We start from the raw sequence: 24,872 nt of genomic DNA on the forward strand, positions 1-24,872 counted from the left end.
ATGGCGAAAGTATTATACTGTGATATTGTTAGTTTGCCCCATATCAGACTTTAAAAATGTACATAAGGTTTGTCAGCAAAATGCATGAAACAATGTGCAGAATCACAATAGGTACACTTGGTGAAATTGATGTCTGGTCAGTCCTCAGAATCACATCCTTGAGCTGCAAAATCAAACGCCACTTGAATCATATTCTCGAATGCACAAAATGTGTGGGAGTACTGTATAAAGCCACTTGCCAGGAATATTGAAACATAGGCTGATATACTGAAACAGACGGATGGTTAAAAATCACAGGACTTATTTTCATTATGAAAATTCTATTTCCTAATTCAGTGTAGAAGTTACTGCAGAGAGTCCTAATAGTGTGTTATTCTTCTTGCATACATTTTATATTTCTGGAAGAAATAGGCTGAATGTATTTAATTGTTTTTGGTGGACTGACCATGCATTCAGTGTCTTTCCCCGCAAATGAATCATTTACTCTTGTTGTGTACTTGTGAACACTCCTAAGATCACAAAACAATAAGCACTTCTGGTTATTTGCGACACTGTCATTAACAGTAGTCATAAAAAAAGATTTTAAATTTGTAATGTATGTTTGATGGAACACTGTCTTCAACAGCCTTTTTGACTTTCAGGCCAAAAGATTTTTCCTGAAGACAAATATACAGGTTTTTTTTAGGGGTCCATTCACTGAAAATTCAAAATCTATAGCATAATTATGAATTATATTGTGTGCACAATGGACCAAGGCAAATGTTGGTCTCCCCCTCCCCCCCCCCCTTTTAGATAGTGTCACACCAGAAATTAGTTCATAATTAAAATCACTTTGATCAGTGTCCCAAATGCAGTGTGGCTGTATCAGGAAACTTACAGTTTTCTGGTTTACTTCTTCGACAAAACAGGCCGCAGACTGGCGAATACCTTTGTCTTCCTGTACATATCTGGCTCTTACAAAAGCAGTACTGTGTCTACAGCACATTCTGTATTCTTTCTTGAGATGTGCTATGAAAGGTACAAAATATTTAAACTTTGTAGGCCCAATATCTCTTGTTCTTTGCCAATCTTTCATTTCTCATCAGACAGGGATAGAAAGTGTCGCTTTATCTCCAATTTTTTGATTGCCTTGTTTCCTCAAAATAGAAGTTCATTGTGTCATTTTTCTTCTCCTCATAATCAAGTATTACTTTGAAGTTCGATGTGCTTTTTATAGATGGATGTCTCTTCAGTAATGAGCTTTAGGTCACAACTTCACATAAAGGTGTATGATGAACATCACAAACATGTTCAAGATGTTCTTCCAAAAAATTTTGTTAAAATACTAACAGTACTGGATTTCTTTTCTGTTGAAGGTTCATAGTCATCATAACTATTGACTTCCTTTTGATGAATACTGTTTCCACCACTGCCACTAGCAATAATACCTTGAACACCATTATCACCTGTAAGGCAGTTTTCTTCATCCACTATCCTATCCAATGTAACTTCCGTTGAGCAATCAAATTAATATTTATGTTTCTGAATAATTAGATCCACAAAAACCATTGCTAAAGTGTCATAATCCTGTTCTATACTGTCTTCCATTGCATAGGGTCTTCGTAACTTGTATACCACAATATTTAAAATGTTCCAGACATGAATGGTTTTGTTAATTATTGCTTTATGTGTATGACAAAACTGACACACATACTCTAAAAACATCAACTACATGCTGAGGTAACTGATCAGATGGCGCATTAATGTCCATCCTCAAAGACTGCAAGTGCTGTTGTGTACAAATCAAGAGCAACACAATCGCATGCTGTCGCAGGCGTGGTTAGGAGTGTGAGAGGCATCTGTGTACAAATGTTTAACACAAAGCCTACGCCCCCACATGGTGCCGGCTAGACTGACAGTGGCAATGCTGTTTTATGGCAGATGGTCTGGTTGTCCACTAAATACAGTAATGAATGCTATTTTGTGGCAGGTGGGCCGGTTGTCCACTAAATACAGTAGTGGAAATCAGTATAAAGGCAGTGTTCATACAAAAGTAATAGTACAATGTCTATAGCATATTTTATCGAATTTATTATGAAAGTAGTAGGTACATATAAGACAAACAGTCACAATAGAATTACACATTTTCTTTTGTAATACCGATAACAAAATACTAGTTTCGCATTTCATGGATGGAAACTGATATACAGGTGTACTGTAGTGTTATTGCATTGTTAGTACTTTGTACAACGTCCATTCTTCCTAAGTAGCTCAAAAATTTCTTACAAGGAGACGGCACAACCGTGGAGTCCGGGATTTGTCCGAAATTTTGTGTCGTGAAAGAGGAGCCCTAACACCTCACGTGGTTAAAATATTAGGACGCACTACTCGGAAAATCCCGAGAAAAATCGATCCAAAGTTTCTTAGGTGCCTTAGGAGTATAAAATGTTAGTCCATTTCCGAGCCGCCTTTTGGCCTACATGGTTAGCAGTTGGAGCCTTACGCCAGAGGTCTCGGGTTTGATTCCTCCTCCGGCACTTTTTTCCCCTTCTGTTGCTTGCAAAATTGCAGCGCATTGCTACAGGAGAATCATCAAATTAATTCCCAGGAAGACTGTATAAAAATTCATTCTATTATTCATTATCAGTTATCGTCACCAATACTCCGAGACATGATTCAATATGCCTGGTTTGCCTCAAAATTATCAGAAACTCAAAACATTTTCGTAAATGTTAATGGGGCATATTTTTGTACAGATTTATTGCAAACACCCTGTGATTGTAGAAAATCAGCTTTTATATGTTGTGCAAGATGTCTCAAAAATTATTGATTTGTTTGTTTTTACGATAATTACCACTGCGGTTCTTGTTTATAATTATTATACGTATAAAAATTGAATGTTTTCTAATCGAATTTGTTATTCTAATTAAAAACCAAATGATTCTCTGTATATACTTTACAATGAAAAATGGAAAACCCACCGCCATGAATTGTGTTGTTGGACAAAAAGAAAATAATTTTTATTCAATAATGTGACTAATTTGTTAAAGATAACGTAGGTTTGGGAAACTTTCTGAATAATTGGTGGAATAACAAAAGAAAATGAAACAGAAGAAAAAAGTGCCAGAGGAGGAATGGAACCCGAGACCTCTGCGGGAGTCCAAGCCCTAAACATCTGGACAGACAGCGGCTCGGCAATGGACTATCATTTTATACTCATAAGGCACCTAACAAACTTTGGATCGATTTTTTCCCGGTATTTTCTGGGTAGTGCGTCCTAATATTTTAACCACATGAGGTGTTAGGGGTACTCTTTCACCCCACACAATTTCGGACAAATCCCCGACCCCACGCTCGTGCCGTCTCCTCGTTAGACATTGATTTTGTCAGGGTTTATAGTTCTTGCAGTGAAATTGCCGCCCACTCTTCTTGTATTGCACTTTTCAGCTCACATATAGTCTGAAATTGTCTTCCATTACAACCAACATGCCTTTCAAGGAATTTCCCAAAATTGTTAAGGCTTTCGTGGCCACTTGCTGACAAACTGCCTATTGGCTTCTGTCTCGGGTTCTTCGGCCGACGTTCATCTGATGATTTTACTGACAGTTCGCCAGCCACTTGTGCTGGTGAAATGTCAGGAAAATCATCAGATGAACGTCAGCCGAAAAACCCGAGACAGAAGCCAATAGGCAGTTTGTCAATTTCCCACAGGTTTTCCATTGGGTTCACATCCGGGCTACATGCAGGCCAGGGTAAGACATCAACATTTTTATGTTCAAAACACTTTCTGGTTGTCACTAGAAGACGCACAGATGTAGCTCTTGCTGGAACATTAAACTTTTGCTCCCTAGGTCCTCATGCTATCTAGTGAGTTATGTCTCTAACACCTCAATGTCCAAGTGTTTGTGTTTAGCCAAGCAATGAGTGATTTACCTTTAGAGCAGAAGGCTGCCCAAATCATAATGCTTCTACTACCAAAACTGATGCTCATTCTTAGCTGCTGCTCTGTTCTCAGATCATGCCAATAACACAGAAATGCATCCAGCCATGTAAATTAAACTACTTCTCATCATTGAAGATCATTTTATCCCAATCTGAAGTCCACAACATACGTTTTTCAACAAACTTCAAATCTAGCCTATTTATGTTTGGGTGTTACAGTAGGTTCCTGCAGTCATTCCTAAAATATACGATGTTTGTCATACACCTCTAGCTGCTACTGACAACTGTAAACCACCAAAAACTTGAGAAGAATAACTGTTTGTGGCACTCGCTTTGTGCAAAAGGAACTGCTTCGATACCTCAAATGATTTTCTACTTAGCCCACATTTTCGGTTCTGCCCATATCGTGCACCCATTCTAACAAAATCATCAATCACTGTACCTGAACGGTTCGATTCCTTGGTGATTTGATGATCAGAGATTCCAATTTCTTTATACCCACTGATTTTTGGTTTTTTATCTCACAATAACTCTTTTCCGTACGGCATGTCACAATCGTGGTTTACGTACGTAACAGGCGCTGTCATTAATGGTGTGTTTCCTATCCAAAGTAAAGGCACATACGCACTCAGCTGACTGCCTTTATACCGAGTTCCACCTTCTACCACATGAATGTTGATGTCTTGTTATATACCGACACCAAATGCAATACTATTTGACTGCATCTGTCAGTATACTGGATCTCATACCCCTGCATATACAGGATGGACACTAATAAAACTGACAAACTGCAGGGACAGATTTCTGACTGAAAATGGAGGAAAAGAAGGTCCTATGAACATGTGTCCACAAACGCATTATTGCCACAGAATATGGTACTGATAAATGAAAGTTCCTCTGACCACATGCTGTGTGTTCCTTGTCTGTTGCAGGCTCTGTGATTGATGCAATATACTATAAGCATCAGAATGGTCCAGTATTCATTTTGGTAACCAGGGGAGACGGTGTTTGTGTACGACTAAGCAGATGGAAACAATCAGGGGCAGCACGGTTATACCAAAAGAAGTACCCTCACAGACACATCACACAACATTTCGAGACCTTTTTGGGTATTTGTGTGATCATATGTCCTTTTAGACAAATTGACGTGCAGGGAAGTTGGTGGACTGTGCATACAACAGATTTGGAGGACCAGGTTCTACACGACACACCACCTCTCGACTGCTTCCATATGCTCGGCCGTACACAAATACTACCTCGGCTCGTTTCTGACATGAATACAGGACCACCGTGTTGCTCACAGTATGCTGCATCATTCACACAGCCTGCAACACACAAGAAACACACAACACGTGGTCCGACAAACTTTCGCTCGTCAGTGCCATGTACCATGGCAATGTTGCATTTCTGCACGCACGCACGCACGCACGCACGCACGCACACACACACACACACACACACACACACACACACACACTTGTAGGACTTTTTTCCTTCATTTCCGGTCAAGAAATTCATCCCTACTGTTTGTTAGTTTTATTAACGTTCACCCTGCATACTGGGCACAGCTATTCCAGCCAACAATGTATATTTCCCTACAAATATCCATGCCTTTGTACTGTTATTGGAAAGATAAAAAAAATCTACTCACCAAATGGCAGCAGAACACCCACTTAAAATAATGTTATACTTATGCAAGCTTTTGGAGCCAGTGGCTCCATCTGGCAGAAGGGGATGGAAGAGGGGTGAAGGTAAAGTACTGGAGAGGTTTAGGAAAAGGGGTAGATTTCGGAAGTCACGTAGAACTGCATGTCAAGAGAGACTTACTGGACGGGATGAGGAGAACTGGCTTTACTTTATACTGATTTCCTCTGCTGTAGCAATGGCAATGTCAGTCTAACTAGCACCATATAGGTGTGTAGGTGTGTGCACGTGCGTGCGTACTCTAGCTTGTCAAAATTAACTTCAGAAGCTAGCACGTTTCCCTTCTCTTGTACCATGTTTTCCTTTTTTGTTTCTCCCTACCGACAACTCGGTGCCTCTGCTTTTCAGCGAGTGGTCTCCTTTAACCCAGCAGTATTTACATTCTACAAAAACTCTTTAGTTTACTAGTTTACTAGTTAGATTTTTAGTTAACTTATTCTCACTCTACTCTGCTGCCTATTCGGTGAACGAGCGCAGCCATTACCTGTCACATTGAGTGAGACGCTGGGCAGCTGGGCCGAGACTTTGAGCTTGGGCAGCCGCGGGTCGTCGGTGATGAGGCACTTGTCCAGGTTCACCTGCAGCGTCGTCGGGTGCAGCAAGTGCATCACCGAGCTCTTGTTGTTTTTGTCTATGATATCTTTCCACGGTTCACCTGCCAGTGCCACCAGTATCTGAAACCGCAGATGGAAATGAGGCTATACTTCAGTGTGTAAGCATTCCACGGAACATACACGATAAAAGCAGCCCAGTATCAACACTATCAGAGTCAGTTATATAGCATGTTTCACAATGTTTGGGCAATTTCAAATTTGAATACCAGACAAACTAATTGTGAAACAAAGGTGACATTTTACAAAAGGTACAATACTGATTTAAGTTAACTTATGAAATACTTCCCAAATGAAAAAAAACCGCTGGTATGTTGATAGACATAATAAAAAACACACACAAACATTGTTTTTTAATTGTGTCTATCAACATACCAGCGCTTTCTCATTTGGTAAGTTCCAGCATCTTTGTTTTTTATATATAAATTTCCCCACGTGGAATGTTTCCCTCTATTATACTCTTATGAAATACTTCATCAGACAAATGACAACCATTCCTAGCTATACAATACTCGAGGTGTTTCACTCAGTTATTCAGCACATCTTTCGTAACTGCTGGAGGAATCCTGGAAATTTCATCATTAATTGTGCGGATGATAACGTAGATCACACTGGATTGTGCGACGAGTGGACGCCAGTAAAATGTTCAGTGTTTGGGCACATTTTCGTAACGAATGACAAGGGCTTGTCTGTAAATGGCTACACCAACATTTAATGTTCTCTGGAGTTCTGACAGTTTTGCAAGGGCTGGTCGACTTTCAATTCAATGCACTGGCAGTTTCGTGGAAGTGTCTCACCGAATTCAATATTGTTCCGTGAGTAGGAATTTGATTTCCCAACTAAATCTTGAAATGCTTAGGAAAGGCACATTTCATGCGCATGACAGATTTCCCGTAGCAAAAATAGCACTCCACCATAAACACACACTTGCTTCAACCAGTATGACTTGACTATTGACCTGTATACAGGATAAAACTTGACATTCCACACAACTAACAGACAGTGCCACCATTGCTGTATCTTGTTTTTAGCACGTGTTATACAAATTTGAAACTGTCAAAACATTGTGAAACACTCTGTAGAAAACTGTTTAAATCAGAAAACACTTTCAAAAATTCTAACATACAGTTCATAATGCTCACCCTACAGCGCTATCCATTTACGTGATTGTGAAATTGCATTCAAACTCACTTTATGCAGAACTGTAAGACTGACTGCTTCAGTAACTTTGCATGTGTTAATTTTGAAAATTTTTCCTTTTAAATATCCCTACAGATAAAAATCAAAAACAGACAAGTGCAGTAAATGACATGGTTGCATAGTTGTTGAAGTGTAATGGGATATGACATGACATTTTTAGGATGGCATGTCCCACTTCCAACCTACCCCAACAATAAACAATGTTCATGACATCTAGTAGTAAGGACTTTCCAGTATGGGAGGTATTATTACGATATGTGCAGATAGGAGAATGGCTCGAACCCATCACTTTACAATGCAGAATGGCGAGTGAGTGTGTGCCTGCTCTGTGGGCCACTTGTTCCTCAGTGTCACACTTTGAAGGCGTTTAGAAGACAAGGAGAAAAAGAGGGAAGGTCATAGCTACAGTGGACAACATAATAAATGGACTGTCCAATTGGCTTGTGTTAAGATCTAGTTCTCGTCTTGATCCTGTCCATGCTACATATGTTCCAGACAACATGTCAACCCACTTAGTATACGAGACTGTTGTGAATGAGTGGTGTTGTAAAAGAAAGGTTTAAAGCGCAGTTGTTTATGACATTCAAATAGCTCAGAAGACAATTAATGCTCTCTTTCAGCACCTAACCAGGCCTAAGGAGTAGTAGTCCTGTGAAGTTGCTAGGAGGCACTGAAAAGCAGGTCCCTCCTCAGCAAATATCAAGGAATGTGATCAAAGATAATTTTAACACCAAATATAAAAGGGTTACATACTGCACACAGGAAATGTAACACCGATACCATACCACATTGTGGGTCCAACGCATTCTTTTGTGAATGCTACACAGAATGAGGCAGTAACTGAGGAGACATTGGTACATAGCTTCACCTTGCTGGAAAAAGCAGGACTGCCTTTGATGTTCCTTGAATTGAGAGTAGAAGCCTCCACTGGCAGTGATTTCAAAGAATATTCAACTAATAATTTAACTAACAGAAACCACAAACCGAACTACCATTTTTGTTTTTTATTTTTAAAAGGACTTTAACAGACAATATGATGGTTTTCAGTGGGCCAGTAGTGATAAGTGTCACCGTGCCAATGACTAATGTGAAACCAACCTTCGTCACTTACAAAATACAGTTTTGAGTAACGCTTGCCACCGCAAAACATTTTTAGGCAACCACTCACAATACTTAACCCTCTTGTCTTTATCCGCAGGAAGCAGTACCTGAATACATTAAATGCAGTATCGACATCGACGATGACGACGACGACGTCATCTCCTTCCAAAGCAACTGTTAGCAAGCACTCCAACCTCAATGCGTGTCCCATCCAGTTCTTCTTCCTTTCTCTTTTTATGTTTCAGCAGTCATCCCCTCTCACCAACATTTTGTTACTAACTCTTTCCATTCAGCTTATCTTCTCCATCCTCCTCCAAACCCACATCTCAGATGCTTCTAGCCTTTTCTCATCCTCTCATCTCAGTGCCCTTGTCTGCCACAGTGTGCCACACTCCAGAACACACACTTGTCAAGCCTTTTCCTCAGACCTTTATCTAGTTTGCCACATAAAAATCTCATCTTTCTACACAATGCCTAATTCACTATAGCAATGTGAGTTTTCACCTCCACATGACATCTGAAGTCCTACTTCCAATATATTTAAATGCTCTTACTGAGTTAATATTAACTTGTACTATTTCACATTTGCCATTCTCCTTCCTGTGCTGATCACCATACTCTGTTTTCATTGCTCTGATTCTCATCCCATATTCCACACATGCTACATTTCAATATTTAACATTTTATTTACAGTTTATTCACTTTCTGCCATTAATACCATGTCATCAGCAAGTCCAATACAGTCTGTTCTCTTTGCACCAATACACCACTAACCAGCCATCTCTCCTTCCACTCTACTCATTTCCTCTTTGAAATCCACCAGCCTGTTCCACTGCACCGAGACAAAAGCTTTTTTACAATTCAATAAAAACAGCATAAATTTCTCTCTCTTTCCCAGCATATCTTTCCCGTATGATTCTTAACAGGCCACCAGCATCTCATTCCTTTTCCTCTTCTAAATCCAAATTGTTCGTTGCAATTCCATCTATCCAACTTGTGATATAGCCTTGTATTCAGCACTCTGAGTAATACTTTATACAAACCAGAAATTAGGTCGATAGTACTATGTTATTCACACTTGTTTGTATTTCTCTCTTTCTCAAGTGGTATTATAACCATTGCAAGACAGTTATCAAGCCATTCATCTTTCCTGTACATTTCATTACTGAAGTAGATTATTTGTTTCCTTCCCATTTCCCAATCTGTTAAACATTTTTGCTGGTAAGTTATCAATTCCACATACCTTCCAATTCTCCTTCTTTGGCACCCTTTCTTATTCCACTTCCAAGAAGCTGCACCCACCTCAGTCTTGTGCCACATATTCCTCAATCTATACACGATTTCATACTTCCCCCCTCTCTCCATTTTCTCTATTTCCTTGCATTTCTTTTTCATTCTTTCATCCACCTTTCTCTTGCTCCTTCACTTCTTGATTCGTGATTCAGTTTCTTGTACCTCTTTTTCTCTTCCACATTTTCTCACTTTCTCCATTCTTCCACCTTTTTCAACGTATTTTCAATTACCCATTTTTTCTTGATACTTCTGGACACTAAGTCCTAGTACTACTTTGTCAGAGTCCACGAGTCCTTCCCTCATTTTTATCAATTTGTCATTTACACATTCTTCATTCCTACCTCACCCTTTTTTTTCCATAAACCTGTCTTCCAACTCCGTAGCCTTACCTACCTCCTTCAGTATCTCTAAGTTTAATCTTTGTTTTGCTTCACCTCTCCACACTTTCTTCAACTTCCCTTTTATTTCTCCCACTATGAGGTTGTGGTCTGGATTTATGTCTGCTCCTGGGTAAGTGTTGGCATTCTTTAGGCAATTCCTAAATTTTTTGTGTCAGGTTGTAGTCCAACTGACACCTTTCTCTATACAAATTTGAGATCTATGTATAAGGTCTCCTTTTATGATTTTCAAATAATGCATTACCCACCACTAGCGAGCTTCCTTTGTAAAATATAATAAGCCATTCACCTCTCTTATTTCTTATCCCACCCCAAATTTTCCCACTGCATCTGTCTCTTTCTTCACACACCACTCCATTCAGCTCTCCCACAATGATAATGCAGACATTTCTGTCTCCTTTCTCAATAAGTCTTTGAATTTTCTCATATTATTCTTCCACCTTTTCATCTGTGCTGGCTGGTTGGTTGGTTGGCATGTATACCTATTTAATACTGTATTTTTCAAACTACCCAGAAGTCATATAATTATTAATCTTCCATCAATATATTTCACCTTCATCACTTTCTTTTTCAATTTCTGTCCTATCAATATTCCTACTCCATTTTCACCACTCTTTATTTCCACTGAAGAGAGAAGCTTATAATCTCTATTTCCTACCTGTCTGTTCTCTCCCCGTCTCATTTCACATATGCCAAGCACTTCTAACCTGTTTCTTTTCACCTCCTATTCCGCACTTTGTAGCTCCCCTGCTTGCAGCAGTGCTTGGACATTCCATGTTCCAATTCTTATCTTTCCTTCCCTCATTCTCCCATCATCCTTTCTTATATATTGTTCTCTTAATGTGTTTCCCTCCTGGAGATCCAAGTGAAGGAAAGCTCTAACTCTGGATTCTTTCACATGGTGAGACATATGAAGGCAGTCTGAAAATGTCTCTGTCTGATCATGAAAATGACAATTTATGCTTTCAAAGAAGTTTTATTTTTCAACATAATTTTCTCTAATGCCAATACATTTCATCCAGCACATTCCAGTTATATTATCCCCTCACTGTAGTGTTCCTCTGGAAGTGCTACACAGTAGAGATGGGTCGTTCACAAACTAATGGGTCCAAAGGAACGGTTCATCAAGATGAACGGAATGAGCGAGGAACAAATTCTAAGGAACGTCTTTCATAGTTCACTTCGGTTACGGCTTTCTACTTATAGCTCCTGGGAATAGGAAACTGTCGGTCTCATTCCAGCAACAGTACGTCGTCCAGTCTCATTCCAGCCTGGGCATTTTCCTTAACTTATAAAAACTCGGGCATTTTACACCACTATGTGCAGGACGACAGACAGTCCTCATCCTCCACAGACTCCCGATCATTTTTAAACAGTTTAAACCGCTCACATTTCCTCCTTGGCACAAAGCTTGCTGACCAAGAGCCACCCTTAGAATGCAGTCAGTTTGAGCTGCAGTTTGGGGGCATAACAAAACTCAAAGTAGGTCCTTTGTTTCTGCATGTCAGCCATGTGAAAATTCAGACACACGAAAACAAGTTAATCAACAACTTTCACACCAATGCACTCAAAATAATGCTACGTGGCACACTAACATTTGAAAGACACGGCTAGAGGTGCTTAGAGGCCAAAGTTTGTACTGTAAAGTGTTTGGCTGCAAATATTCATTTTCTCTGAGATTTTGGACAGCACCTCATGTATACGCCTTGTGGAAGATGAAACTACAGTCTTCCTGCAACTTCGCTCCCTCAGTGGTGCTACTGTATTCCTGCATAGCCTGTTTGATAACCTCTGGCAGTAGCGGTCGTAAACTGAAGGTGGAAACGTGAGTGACAATCAACATTTTAGTCTGGCCTGGGTGGGTGCCAAGAAAGCCTCACAGAATGCAACCGCGTGTGAAAAGCAGGAAATTTGTATTTAATACCAAATCTCGCATACATTCTCAATTGTCAGAACGTATTCACTGTCCAGCAATGTTCAGTTCCCTATAAGAAACTAAGTGCCTATAACTGCACTCCTAGGCAGGAGAAACTGCCAGGCAGATGGGAACACAACCACTTCTCAAATATTGGTTATCAACCTAGGCCCTTTTAGAGTGTAAGAGATCAGGCAGGATACGGAAGACTCAGAGAATTGTTGCAAATTTTGTCACGAGCTTGTTCAGTCAGCATGACAGCCCCACAGAGATGTTAGACAAAGTTCAGTAACAAATGCTACAAGAGATTATGTGTATCATGAGGCTGTACTGTTAAAATTTTGAGAATCTACATTGTATGAAAACTGAACCAAAATTTCACTTGATCCCACACATATATCAAAAAATAAACATAACAGTAAATTTAGAGATCTCTGATACTTTACAGAAGCTTATCAATGATCGTGCTCACCAAAGTTCACTTGTAAATAAATAAAAGAAAAGGTGACAATAGTTGTGATACACAAGGTACCAACTACAACACAGTATGGATGGATTGCAGAGTGTAAATGTAGAAGCAGAAATAATAAGAAATTCCACTAAAAGCAATTTCACCTAGTTTTGGGCTTAATCTCATCTTCAAACAGTAGCTTATTTTTATACTGAAAATTTCACATTTTTCCCTTGTGCAAAGAAAGGAAACTTTTCTCCAAATTATTAAAGGTTACTTATTGTGGATCATGCTGATACACAAAATTTTACAACTATGCATTGTGTACAGCTTTTTATTTAACAGAAAAAACAGTTTTTTGCACATATAAATATCACAATCCATTAATGAATATTTTTGTGATTTATTTTTCTGTATGAGGCACAACTCAGCAGCACAAATTAACTTTATTAGCTAATTCACTTCCTTTCCCCTGTTCCCAAAAAGCTATCTTCCCACTGAAAATATTTTCCCTATGTAATTTATCCAGGTTTTACTAAATGCTCCTACAATAATTAAAAGATATTTTGTAGTAGACTTTTGAATTTAGGAGTGTCCCAGATAACATACCATTGAAGCATACATCTGAATCTTAAGCAGCCACTTTCACTCGGGAGGCATTCAAGAATATTTAGTTCAGTCTATCATTGTTCATTCCGATAAAGTTGCACAAAAATTTGTTACCTCTCCCGCAATCAAATATTTTCCCTCTACTGCTTGATCATTTAATCTTGAGGGTATCTTCTTGGGTGCACTGTACACTACTTACAAGGGTCGAAAAAAAATAAAATGGAAACCACGTGAGAAATGCACGCTCTAACATAAAAGTGGACGCTTGTCAAGCAAACAGGTTCCGCCGTTTTATCTGACGACAAACAGCACCTGTGCAATATTCTTGATGCATTGCAAGTGTCAGTCGTAGTCAGAATAACGTTCTGTGTAATTGTGAGTTCATAACATCAGAGCCACATGACTGAAAATGAACAAAATGTTGATGCTCGTATGGTGAGTGCTTCCATAATCAAGAGAGCCAAAGTGACTGGTATTTCAAGCAGCACTGCATCAAAGATATATACTGCATAGAGGGAAAGAGGATAAACATCATCTGTTAAGTCACAATACGAACAAAAGTGTGGGTTGAATGATCATGACGGATGGTCACCGAAGAGAATTCTGACGAAAGATAAGAAGACAACAGCTGCAATCTGCAAAGCTGAATGTCACACTTACAAACCTTGTCAGCATCAAAATAACATGAAGCAAACTCCAAAAGCAAGATATTGAAGGGTGAGCAGTAATTCACCACCCATCACCAGTAATGCAAATACCCACAGCAGAAAAACAGGACGCCAGAACCATAAAACATGGACTACGGGGCAATGGAAGAATGTCATTTGTCTGGATGAGTCTTGTTCCGCATTGTTTCGAACTTGTGGACAAGTTTACAGCCAAAGAGTGAAACATGGCATGGATTTAGTGACATTCATTCAGGGAGCCATATCATGGTATTCCATGGGCCCCATGATTGTAAGATTGAATTATTGCCAAGAATTGTGTAACCATTTTGGGTAAACAGGTACACCTCATGGTGCAATATTTGTTCCACAATGGCGATTCTGTGTTCCAAGACGACAGAGCCCCTGTTCACACAGCTCAAATCGCCCAGGACTGGTTTTGTGAGCACAGTGATGAATTGCTGCGTATCCATGGCCATCACAGTTACGTGATTTGAATATTACTGAGACTTTGTGGTCTGCTTTGGAGAGAAGGGCACACAATTGCTATCCACCTCCACCATCATCACCTGAATTTCCCACTATTTTACAGGAAGAATGGTGTAAGAGCTTGAAAACCATAGAGGACTGTATTTATCCATTCTGAGACAACTGGAAGATGTTTTGAATGCCACCAGTTTTCCTACACTGTATTAGGCATGGTCTACAAATGCTAGACTGGAGAGAGCGTTTGACAATGTTGACAGGAATACTCTCTTTCAAATTAAGAAGGTGGCAGGGGTAAAATACAGGGAGCGAAAGGCTATCTACAATTTGTACAGAAACCAGATGGCAGTTATAAGAGTCGAGGGACATGAAAGGGAAGCAGTGGTTGGGAAGGGAGAGATACAGGGTTGTAGCCTCTCCCCGAGGTTATTCAATCTGTATATTGAGCAAGCAGTAAAAGAAACAGAAGAAAAATTCAGAGTAGGTATTAAAATCCATGAAGAAGATATAAAAACTTTGACGTTCGCCGATGACATTGTAATTCTGTCAGAGACAGCAAAGGACTTGGAAGAGCAGTTGAACGTAATGGACAGTGTCTTGAAAGGAGGATATAAGATGAACATCAACAAAAGCAAAACGAGGATAATGGAATGTAGTCGAATTAAGACGGGTGATGCTGAGGGAATTACATTAGGAAATGACACACTTAAGGTAGTAAAGGAGTTTTGCTACTTGGGGAGCAAAATAACTGATGATGGTCGCAGTAGAGAGGATATAAAATGTAGACTGGCAATGGCAAGGAAAGCGTTTCTGAAGAAGAAAAAATTGTTAACACCGATTATAGACTTAAGTGTCAGGAAGTCTTTTCTGAAAGTATTTGTATGGAGTATAGCCATGTATGGAAGTGAAACATGGACGATAAATAGTTTGGACAAGAAGAGAATAGAAGCTTTCGAAATGTGGTGCTACAGAAGAATGCTGACGATCAGATGGGTAGATCACATAACTAATGAGGAACTATTGAATACGATTGGGGAGAAGAGAAATTTGTGGCACAACTTGACTAGAAGAAGGGATAGGTTGGTAGGGTATGTTCTGAGACATCAAGGGATCACCAATTTAGTACTGGAGGGCAGCGTGGAGGGTAAAAATCGTAGAGGGAGACCAAGAGATGAATACACTAAGCAGATTCAGAAGGATGTAGGTTGCAGTAGGTACTGGGAGATGAAGAAGCTTGCACAGGATAGAGCAGCATGGAGAGCTGCATCAAACCAGTCTCAGGACTGAAGACCACAACAACAACATCAGGCATGGTAATGTGTTTTTTTGTCCACCCCTGTAGGTCTAACAACACTAATGCCACTTTTAAGCCCTTGGGAACTTTCCTAGTAACTGAACAGACCATTCCACAGAGCCTACCATGAAACAACTGCATCTACAAGGAAGGGAACAAAAGCTTCTGAAACGTAGTGTTACAAAAGAATACTGAAGGTCAGATGGGTACCTTGGATAAGTGATTAAGTAAAGCAATGAATAGGGAAGAAAAGAAGTTAATGGCACAATAGGAGTAAAATAAGGGATTGTTCAACAGTGCACATCCTGAGGGGTCAAAGATAGTCACTTTGGTGAGGGGGGAAATGTATCTCAATCAAGTGGATGTAGGATGCAACAGTTATACAGAGGTGAAGCTACAGGTACATATTACACTACCATGGAGAGCTGCAACAAAACCTACTTTCAGAGTTAAGACCACAACATCACACCATTGCCGAACAAACAGATTGCTCAATTTATTGTTAACATTAAAGGAAACACTGCTTTACCTGCACATCCTTCAGCTCTATTTTAAATTTGTCATAGCTTTGCGAGAGGATGGCCTGCATTATTTCTTCCTCGGCTGTGCCCTGGGAATGGAGCTCTTGAACCGTCTGCTTGGATGACGGGTCCCGCGTGATAGACGCCATAGTGAAGCTACCCAGGTCAAGTACCAGCAAGTCTTCATTTCTACAACAAAGAATTTAGTCAGGCCACATGAACTGTTTCAAGTTTCATAACTGCTAACTAAATAACTCATATAGTCAATCAATTAAAAAGTAATAACTACTTCTCCAATAAACAAACACTAGGATTTTCGCTCAGTGCGCACACACACACACACACACACACACACACACACACACACACACACACACACACACACACACACAGAGAGAGAGAGAGAGAGAGAGAGAGAGAGAGAGAGAGAGAGAGAGAGAGAGAGAGAGAGAGAGAGTGTACGAACGCGCGCGTTGTTTGTTGCATTGTGATAATGCGTGTTTACGACCTGTCGCCAATTGCGGCACGGCTTGCTTTTGTGCGTGCTACCACTGCTTACAATAAAAAAATAAAAAAATAAAAAAGAGGAATCGTCTCATTAGTGAAACAATGGCAAGAGACTGCTATTCGTTGTTACTTACACTGATGCTTTCTTTGATAATGATCAACAAGAACCAAATAATAGACTGCATATGATAGAAGATGTTCTGAACGAGAGTTTAGCGAAAATTTTTCTCTGTTTGAAAATCTTTGCAGACGCCTCTTTAGTACGTTACATTCTGCACAGAAATTAGAGTCATCTTAGATTTAAAATCTAGTCAATTGCCGTGCTTCATTTCTGACTATCACTATTAGGCATAAGAATAATACAAATATAAACATGACATGATATGTATATTCTTCCGCGTTTCGTAGTTTATTAGTCAGACAGGATTTAAACGAGATAGCAGCAAAGAATACATGGCAAAATGTTTATATTCGTATTATTCTTATGGTGAAGAGAATACTGCATGTGATTCACAATTCATAAAAGTTCCTATTAGCAACCACCTCTTCTCACAGGTAGGAAAAAATTCAGATCGTACAGTTGGCCATATTGACAAACATCCCAAACAGTCTCGCCAGTCGGATTTTCGTAGTACACTGAAATGCTGCTACTTTCGAAGATGAACAATACGGAATTTGTATTTACTTCATTGGATAATGTATGAAAATGCAGTGGTCGAAACTCGGGGCGGAGATAAAATCTCGTCTTCCACCTTTTCTTTAAATTTATTTACTGACGCAGAGATTTTGGTGCCAGTATTTTTCTTTGTGCCTGCAAAGCATGCCTGTGTAGTGCTACATATATTCGACAGCAAAAGTTAGTTGTGGCGGCACCTACCAACATTTTTCAGAACTTCCGCTTACTTTGCACTCGATTCTAAGCCGCAGGCGGTTTTTTGAATTACAAAAACCAGAAAAAAAAGTGCGGCTTGGATTCGAGTAAATATGGTAAGCATTGACTGCCAGTTCCATTCAGCATGAGGTATCATACGAATGTCCTTTACAAATATAACAATAATCAAGAATTACAGGTAATTTTACTGGCTTATTTCTGAGTTAAAGAGGAAATTGAGCACAGAGAGATTCCAATGCCTTTTTTATCTCTGTCTGCTGTCTATGGGCCGAAACACAAAGAAAGCAATTGCTGCTGCTGTTAGTACTGCATTTGTAACATTACTCAGTATCACAATTGTAACATTACTCAACAAGGATGTGGCAGTCGCAACACTCACCCCCTATATGTACCACTGTAAGGGATGAGAATGTACGATGCCATGAAGTCCACCTTGAGATCGAGAACAGTGTGCTTCTCGATGGCATACTGCAAACCCGTGGCCGACATCTCCTTCAGCTCTGACAGTCGAGACTCGGCTGCAGCCTGCAATCTGGAGGAAAAATGGTAATAAGTTTGTGTTTGGCATAAAGTCTACAATGTGAACTATATTCTAACTTCTGTTTAATTTCACAGCTCACATTCCCCCATTCTGAAAAACATCTTGTACATGTTACAAGCACGATGTTGTGAAACAAAGAGTTATTGTCAAATATTAAGACTTAGTCCTCGGAATATATGCATAAAATTTTTCTATTGCAACCATTCAGTGCAGGAATCCATCCACCACAATCTGTCAGTACTCTGAGGTAGTCTTCATGCTTATGCAGGGGTCATTCAGAAAGTAAAGAACATTTTGTTTCAGCATGTGGCACATCCCACCACCACCACCACCACCACCACCACCAACCAACCACTGACCTTGGTACTCATCCGCTTCAGTTTGGCAGCAGCTACGATCCAGTACAGTTACATACTATTTAGTTATGGGACATTAAAATGTGACTAAACTGACAATCTCGCTAAGTGTGAGGTGTGCAGTGTCATCTGCTTTTTGAACGTACAAAAAGCGCAACCCACCAAAATTTGTAGACAGACTTGCTTATGGTCACAGAAGCACAGCCTTTTCTGAATGTACTTCTGACAAAAATGTGCATCTTGTGGGTGGAGTCAGATCTTTGTTAATGCTGCCTTTTGAGTTCTTGTGGTGATATTTCCATTGAAACTTAAAAAAAAAAAAAAAAAAAAAAAAAAAATGTGTTTTAGTGTTTTTATTTCTAACATAGAACCAAATACCTGTTTTCATAGATGTAGCTTTAAAAACGCTTTAATAGTATTTTAATAATGATTTATTTTCCAAAATAAGTTTTCACCCACTATTTTACTCCTTTAGTGGTTAGATTTCCAAACATGCTGAAACACACATTTTTAATTTCTTACTGAGAAACTAAATACCCACTTTCACACTTCTAGCTTCAAAACTGCCTTAGTAGCGACTTTTCCAAAAAGCCTTTCATCCCTTATTTCACCCCCTTGGAAGTGGAATTTCGAACAATCCCTTCTAAAATAATGTGTAAAGCATAAGATCCACACCCTCTCCAAATTTCAAGTTTCTATCATTGGTGGTTTGGGCCCGGAGATGATGAGTCACTGAATCAGTCTGGCTCTATTTATACCCTTTATGGGTTTAATTTCCAAAAACAGTGAAACACTTATGTTTTCATTTCCAAGTTAAAAGCCAAATACCAATTTTCAAAGATCCAGCTTTTCAAATGCTTTCATAGTGAATTATTGTCATAAAACATTTCACCCCCCTCAGTGGTCGAATTTCCAGAAACAGTGAAATGCATTTTTTTTATTTTAATAGAGAAGACCAATAGAAATTTTTGTAGATGTAGCATTAAAAATATTTTATTATTTCTTTATCAGTGACTCATTTTTTTTTTAAATTTTCACCCACTATTTCACTATCATTTGGTTAAATTTCCAAAAATGCTGAAACATGCGTTTATTTCTGACGAGAAATCAAATACCAATTTTTGTAGGTCTAACTTAAAAATTGCCTTAATAGCAAAAAATTTCAAAAACCCTTTCACCCCCATTTCACCACATTAGGGGTGGAATTCCCTCTTAAATTTCACCTACAGTATAAGAACAACACCCTGTGCAAATTTCAAATTTCTATCCTTAGTAGTTTGGGCTGGGTAATGGTGAGTGAGTGAGTGAGTGAGTGAGTGGGTGAATCAACCAGTCAGTCAGTCGGGACCAACTGAGGTTTACGGTAATGTGATGAAGAAAGCATCAGTTCAGAAGAGGTGTGTCATGCTTAATGGCAAACAGAAGAATTTTCACGACAAATATTGCTCGAGCTGGCCCTCAGTGATGACCGACAGACTCAAAGCAAGGACTGAAATAAAAATGTAAGAAGACAGACATTTCGCAATTAGTAGACTGCACTCATTTTTCCAGACAGTTCAAGAACTGTGTTGCAAGTGATTGTCGGTGCAGATCTGATCCATAAAAAATGTGTGTGCCAAGTGGGTTTCTTGAATTCTGTTAGATGAACACAAAAACAAATGAATGGCAGTTACATTGACATTTGTTAGTCACTATGAAAAGGATGGTGATGCATTTTTAAATCACATTGTCACTGGTGATGAGACTTGGATATCACATTTCACACAAGAAACAAAGTGCCAACCAGTGGAATGGCATCATTCGCAATTGTCAATGAAATCGAAAAAAGCAAAACTAATGTCGAGCACCAGAAAGATTATGGGTACAGTGTTTTGGGATCGGAAGCGTGTCCTGCTCATCAACTATATGCCTCGAGGTGGGACCATAAATGCAGTGGCCTATTGTCAGCTGCTTCAATGAGTTCACCGCACAATTAAAAACAAAAAGTGTGGAATGCTAACCAGTGCAGTCTCCTCCTTCACATTAATGCACATCCATATGTATCATGATTGACACAAGACTTGCTTCAGCAGTTTCAGTGGGAAATGTTTTAACATTCACCATACAGTCTGGATTTAGCCCCAAGTGATTATCACCTATTCCCCAAACAGAGATTTTTTGAGTGGACAATGCTACAGAAGAGGTGACGAATTTAAAGAGGCTGTTGATTAGTGGTTCAACAACTTGGCAGCAACTGAGTATGCTGAAGACACACAAAAGCTGGTAAAAATGGTATAAAAATTGCCTAAATTTGGAAGGTGACTATGTTGAAAAGTAGCTTGGGTATCAAATTGTATGTAAAATACTGTTTTGTTTAATTATATAAACAGAAGTTCCTGTAGGAAAAAATGTTCTTTACTTCCCGAATGACCTTCATACTTCTGTTCGGAGCCAGTGTCTATCTTGGCACAAAAACTGAGGCAATGAGAGCTGGTAAAGTTACTGCAAGAAATACAGAGTGAGCAATTTTATAACTTACAATTCGTACCAGTAATCTTGGAATCACACTGTGCAGATCTCCAGATACAAAGGAGAGAAGCCATGTACTGGCTACTGACAGGGAATGTAGAGAAAAAGCAAGTAATGGATGGAGAGGTACTGTATAGAGGCAATGGACAAGGAATTGGCACAAATACATGTGCTTGTCACACAAAATCAAACAACGGAAAGTCCACATTTACGAGACTTTGACAGCTAGAAAACTAAAAGTTTATTGTTAAATGTGCTCGCCTGCTATGACAGTGGGTACATGTGCGCGAGTTGTGGGTGTACGAATGAGCATGTTTGTTTCTCCCCCTTATCTCTGTACGATAGCTAAAATTCTAACCCTCTAGTATTAAATGTGCATCTGCTGTTAAATGCCTCATCTATGTAGTGGCTGCTGTCATTTCCAAAGGTTGAAGAGTTAAGTACGGTGAAGCACTTCGGTCTCAAAAAAGGGCAGTTATGCTTCATCTCTATGTGTGAACCCTTCTGTTGGGGTACTTTTTTTCCTTTTTCCATAGGGTGGGTGTTTGGTGACTGTATATTTTTTGTTTCATTTTTCATGTAATCAACCCCCCATACCCATCGCCCTCCCCAGCCCTCCGCACAGACATATTTGTTACACAATAACAATAGTGATGCAATATACTGAGACTGAAATGATGAATGAAAATTTTTACTGAGGCCAGGATTACAATTGGGCTCTCCTGCTCACTAGGCAGATGGGCTAACCACTATGCCCCTCCAGCACAGCGGCTTTCCAATACTGCAAAATGAACACTAGCACGCCTCACTCCTCAAAGCATATTCCCATTCATGCCTCAGCCACTTGGTATGCCCCCTAAACTCCAACAACATTGCAGAGGCTCTCCAACTCTATTGGAATAGCAGCGCACTGTGAAACAAAACGGGTGAGGCTGCCCGACACCTTGGTATAGGTGCTTTAATCAAATGAAATTTCTTACCCAATCCTGTTAAGTCTCCCTTGTTCAAGTGTTCTGGGTGACTTTTCTGAACCCCACCCCTTTTCCTAAACCTCTCCAAATTTTCTCCTGCCACAGCTTTGTGAGTAGCTCTCTTTATCTATCAATTACATTACATACGGTTACAAAGACCTTTTCAGGTCTCGTCATAGATGTTTGAGACTTGACAAGGTCTCTGTAACCGTATAGTTTCATTTTATTAAAGTACCTATGACTGGGTTTCAGACTGGATCCTTTGTTTCATTTAATACTGAGATGCTACCCCAATAACAGCTGGAGAGCCTCTGCAATGTTGTTTCAAATTAGGTGGAATATCAAATGGGCTGAGGTGTGAATGGGAATTTGGACTGAGAAGGAAAGCATGCTAAGGTACTCAGTGCAGCTGTGCAAAGCCACTGTGTAGCAGTCAGCATATCTACCTAGTGAGCACGAGTCCCAGGTTTGAATCCCAGTCTTTGTACAAATTTTCGTTTGTCATTTCAGTCAGAATACACACATCATAGATGTCTGAGACTTAGATAGGTCTCTGCAACCATATAGTTTCATTTAATAGTAATGCACATTATAAATTTGATAGCTTTTGTTTTAAGGCATATGTTAAAAGTGAGGAACTGATGCCCGAGTTCTTATTTCTTAGAATATACAAGATGAAGAGCCAGCACACTCCGACTGTGATGAGAGGTAGGGGCAGCTTCTACGTGCTTCATAAAATCCGTACACCTGACAATCTTTGACAGCCCATTGTAGCCAATTACTGTACGCCCGGGAAAGGAATTTCTGCTCTTATCAAAACAATTCCAACAATTGCCCAGAGCCTACATCTAATATCAAAGATACTAAGCACTTCCTTCACTGACTCTTCACCACTCCCACCCCTTTACCTCCTGGATCCCTTCTCGTCACTGATTACATCACCTCTTATGAACCACATCTTTCATGGCCACGGTCTTGCTATCTAATACTCTCTCTCTCATTATAATGTAAACAGACAGATAAAAGCACGCTCGCTCGCTCGCGCGCGCGCACACACACACACACACACACACGGATTTAACTTTCACAAGCTTTCGGAGACAGTGGCTCCGTCTTATGGCAGGAGAGTTGAAGGGGAAGGAAGAGGGGTAAAGGAAAAGGACTGGAGAGGTTTAGGGTAAAGCTTACAGTTTAGAAGTCACCCAGAACCTCAGGTCAGGGGTGACTTACCGGATAGGAAAAACTGATTGTTGGGGACAGCGCCAAATGGGCTTTAGAAACCTGAGAGCTTAAAGGTGGAAGACATCTCTCAGTACACCCTTCTGACTTCAAATGCACTGTCCGATTCCTTATACATCTTACAAATTATATCCACGTACACAATTACTTTTCCTTTGAGGAGAAGGTATACAAACAAGACTATAGCACAGCAGTGGGCACCCGCGTAACACCCCACCCCACCCTCCCCCCCCTGTGCCAATCAATATATCCACCATCTAGAGTAAACTTTCCTAGCCTACCAAATTCACAAATCTTGGTCTGCTTCATCTTCAACATCTGGACTAAGGTCCAATAAAACCTCTACTCGTTCCTCCAAAACCTCAACACCTTCTCCCTCACCAAGTCCCCCACAGCCCAACGTGCCACCTTCTCAGATGGTGACCTCCATCCTTCTGATGGCTCCATCCTACTTGTGGCTATATTAAACAATAAAAGCATTTTGACAGCTGTCACCCTACCCATACAAAAAAATCGCTCCTTTTCAGCCTGGCCAAGATGGCATACCAGACTGATGAGCCACTGCCCAGTATGCCCGAGGCCTTCACAGACAAGCACTATTACCTCCCACACTGTGTCTTCACACACTCCTTGTCCTCCGCCACATCCAAGAACCAGCAGAAAAAAAGCACCTCATCATCATCATCATCATCATCATCATCATCATCCAATACCACCACAGACTGGAGTTACTGAACAATGTCCTTTTCTAGTACTCTATCATCGTGCCCAGAAACGAGGGACATCCTACCCATGACTCTTCCCACCCCTCCTAAAGTGATATTCCAACTGCCCACTCCCATAATCCTCCTGGCCTCAATCCTTTTCCTGAGCCTATCATGGACATCTATGCAAATCACTTAGTTGACAGTTTGTCCTGGAGGAACAAATTCTTTATGCACTCCAAGTGTCAAAAAAAAAATCAAATCAGCATTGTTTTTGAAGTTGAAGCAAGGTTCATCTTCAACATGTTATCACCCTTCAAAAATGATTTGTACCAGAAAAAAACCTTGTGCTTTTGATAAATAACGTCCCCCTTAGGCCTGTTTCAACTTTTCCAACTTTTATGTTAAACTTGACTGCATAGCATCACTCTAAATTCTGCTCTTTCATTTTCATAATACACGGCAAAAACGCAACTCCACTGATGGAGTTCTCAAAAATCACGAGACGGCTGCACGGAGCCGAAACTCAAACTGAGTATCTGGAAGGGATAAACACCCCAGCCTACACCATCAGAACACAGCATTGCCAGATTGCTCACAGTGTTGTCAGCCAATCTACTTTCCTCACACATCTCTATGTTTATATGTAAAGTAGAAGTAAGTATGTCTCAATGTACTTAATATACAGGAGAAATAGATACGATTTTTTCATGTAATTGGCAGAAAAGTGTTATTTTCAAAACAGAAAGAGAACAAACACTTTATTTGTACAACATAGGGTGAACTTACTGGGAAATAGCATTCGACTCTGCCGGAGGCTTGAAGACGTCCGCCAATTTATTAATTGTCGATGCATCGTACACGACTTGCAGGGGTCTCGAACTGACGTGGATACGCTGGTCGCACCTTCCGTCCAGAGGATTAGTTTCGAACAACACGTTTAGAAGGGCAACCTTCCCGCCTGAAAAGACAGACAGTTTTACTT

At 39.9% G+C, this 24,872-nt stretch overlaps 1 protein-coding gene across 1 annotated transcript in view; it reads right to left on the reverse strand.

The window, feature by feature from the left end:
- LOC124552247 (vacuolar protein sorting-associated protein 13-like) overlaps positions 1–24,872 on the reverse strand; it is a 494,948-nt gene that overhangs the window by 418,900 nt on the left and 51,176 nt on the right. Inside the window, exons 12-15 of the mRNA XM_047126529.1 lie at positions 24,677–24,848; positions 17,948–18,100; positions 16,178–16,358; positions 6,110–6,299 (exon numbers count right to left, since the gene is read on the reverse strand). Coding sequence (XP_046982485.1) covers positions 6,110–6,299; positions 16,178–16,358; positions 17,948–18,100; positions 24,677–24,848 — 696 coding nt within the window. The remainder of the gene's footprint in view (positions 1–6,109; positions 6,300–16,177; positions 16,359–17,947; positions 18,101–24,676; positions 24,849–24,872) is intronic.

Source organism: Schistocerca americana, chromosome 10 (genome assembly GCF_021461395.2).
Source record: "Schistocerca americana isolate TAMUIC-IGC-003095 chromosome 10, iqSchAmer2.1, whole genome shotgun sequence".
NCBI classification, from domain to species: Eukaryota; Metazoa; Arthropoda; class Insecta; order Orthoptera; family Acrididae; genus Schistocerca; species Schistocerca americana.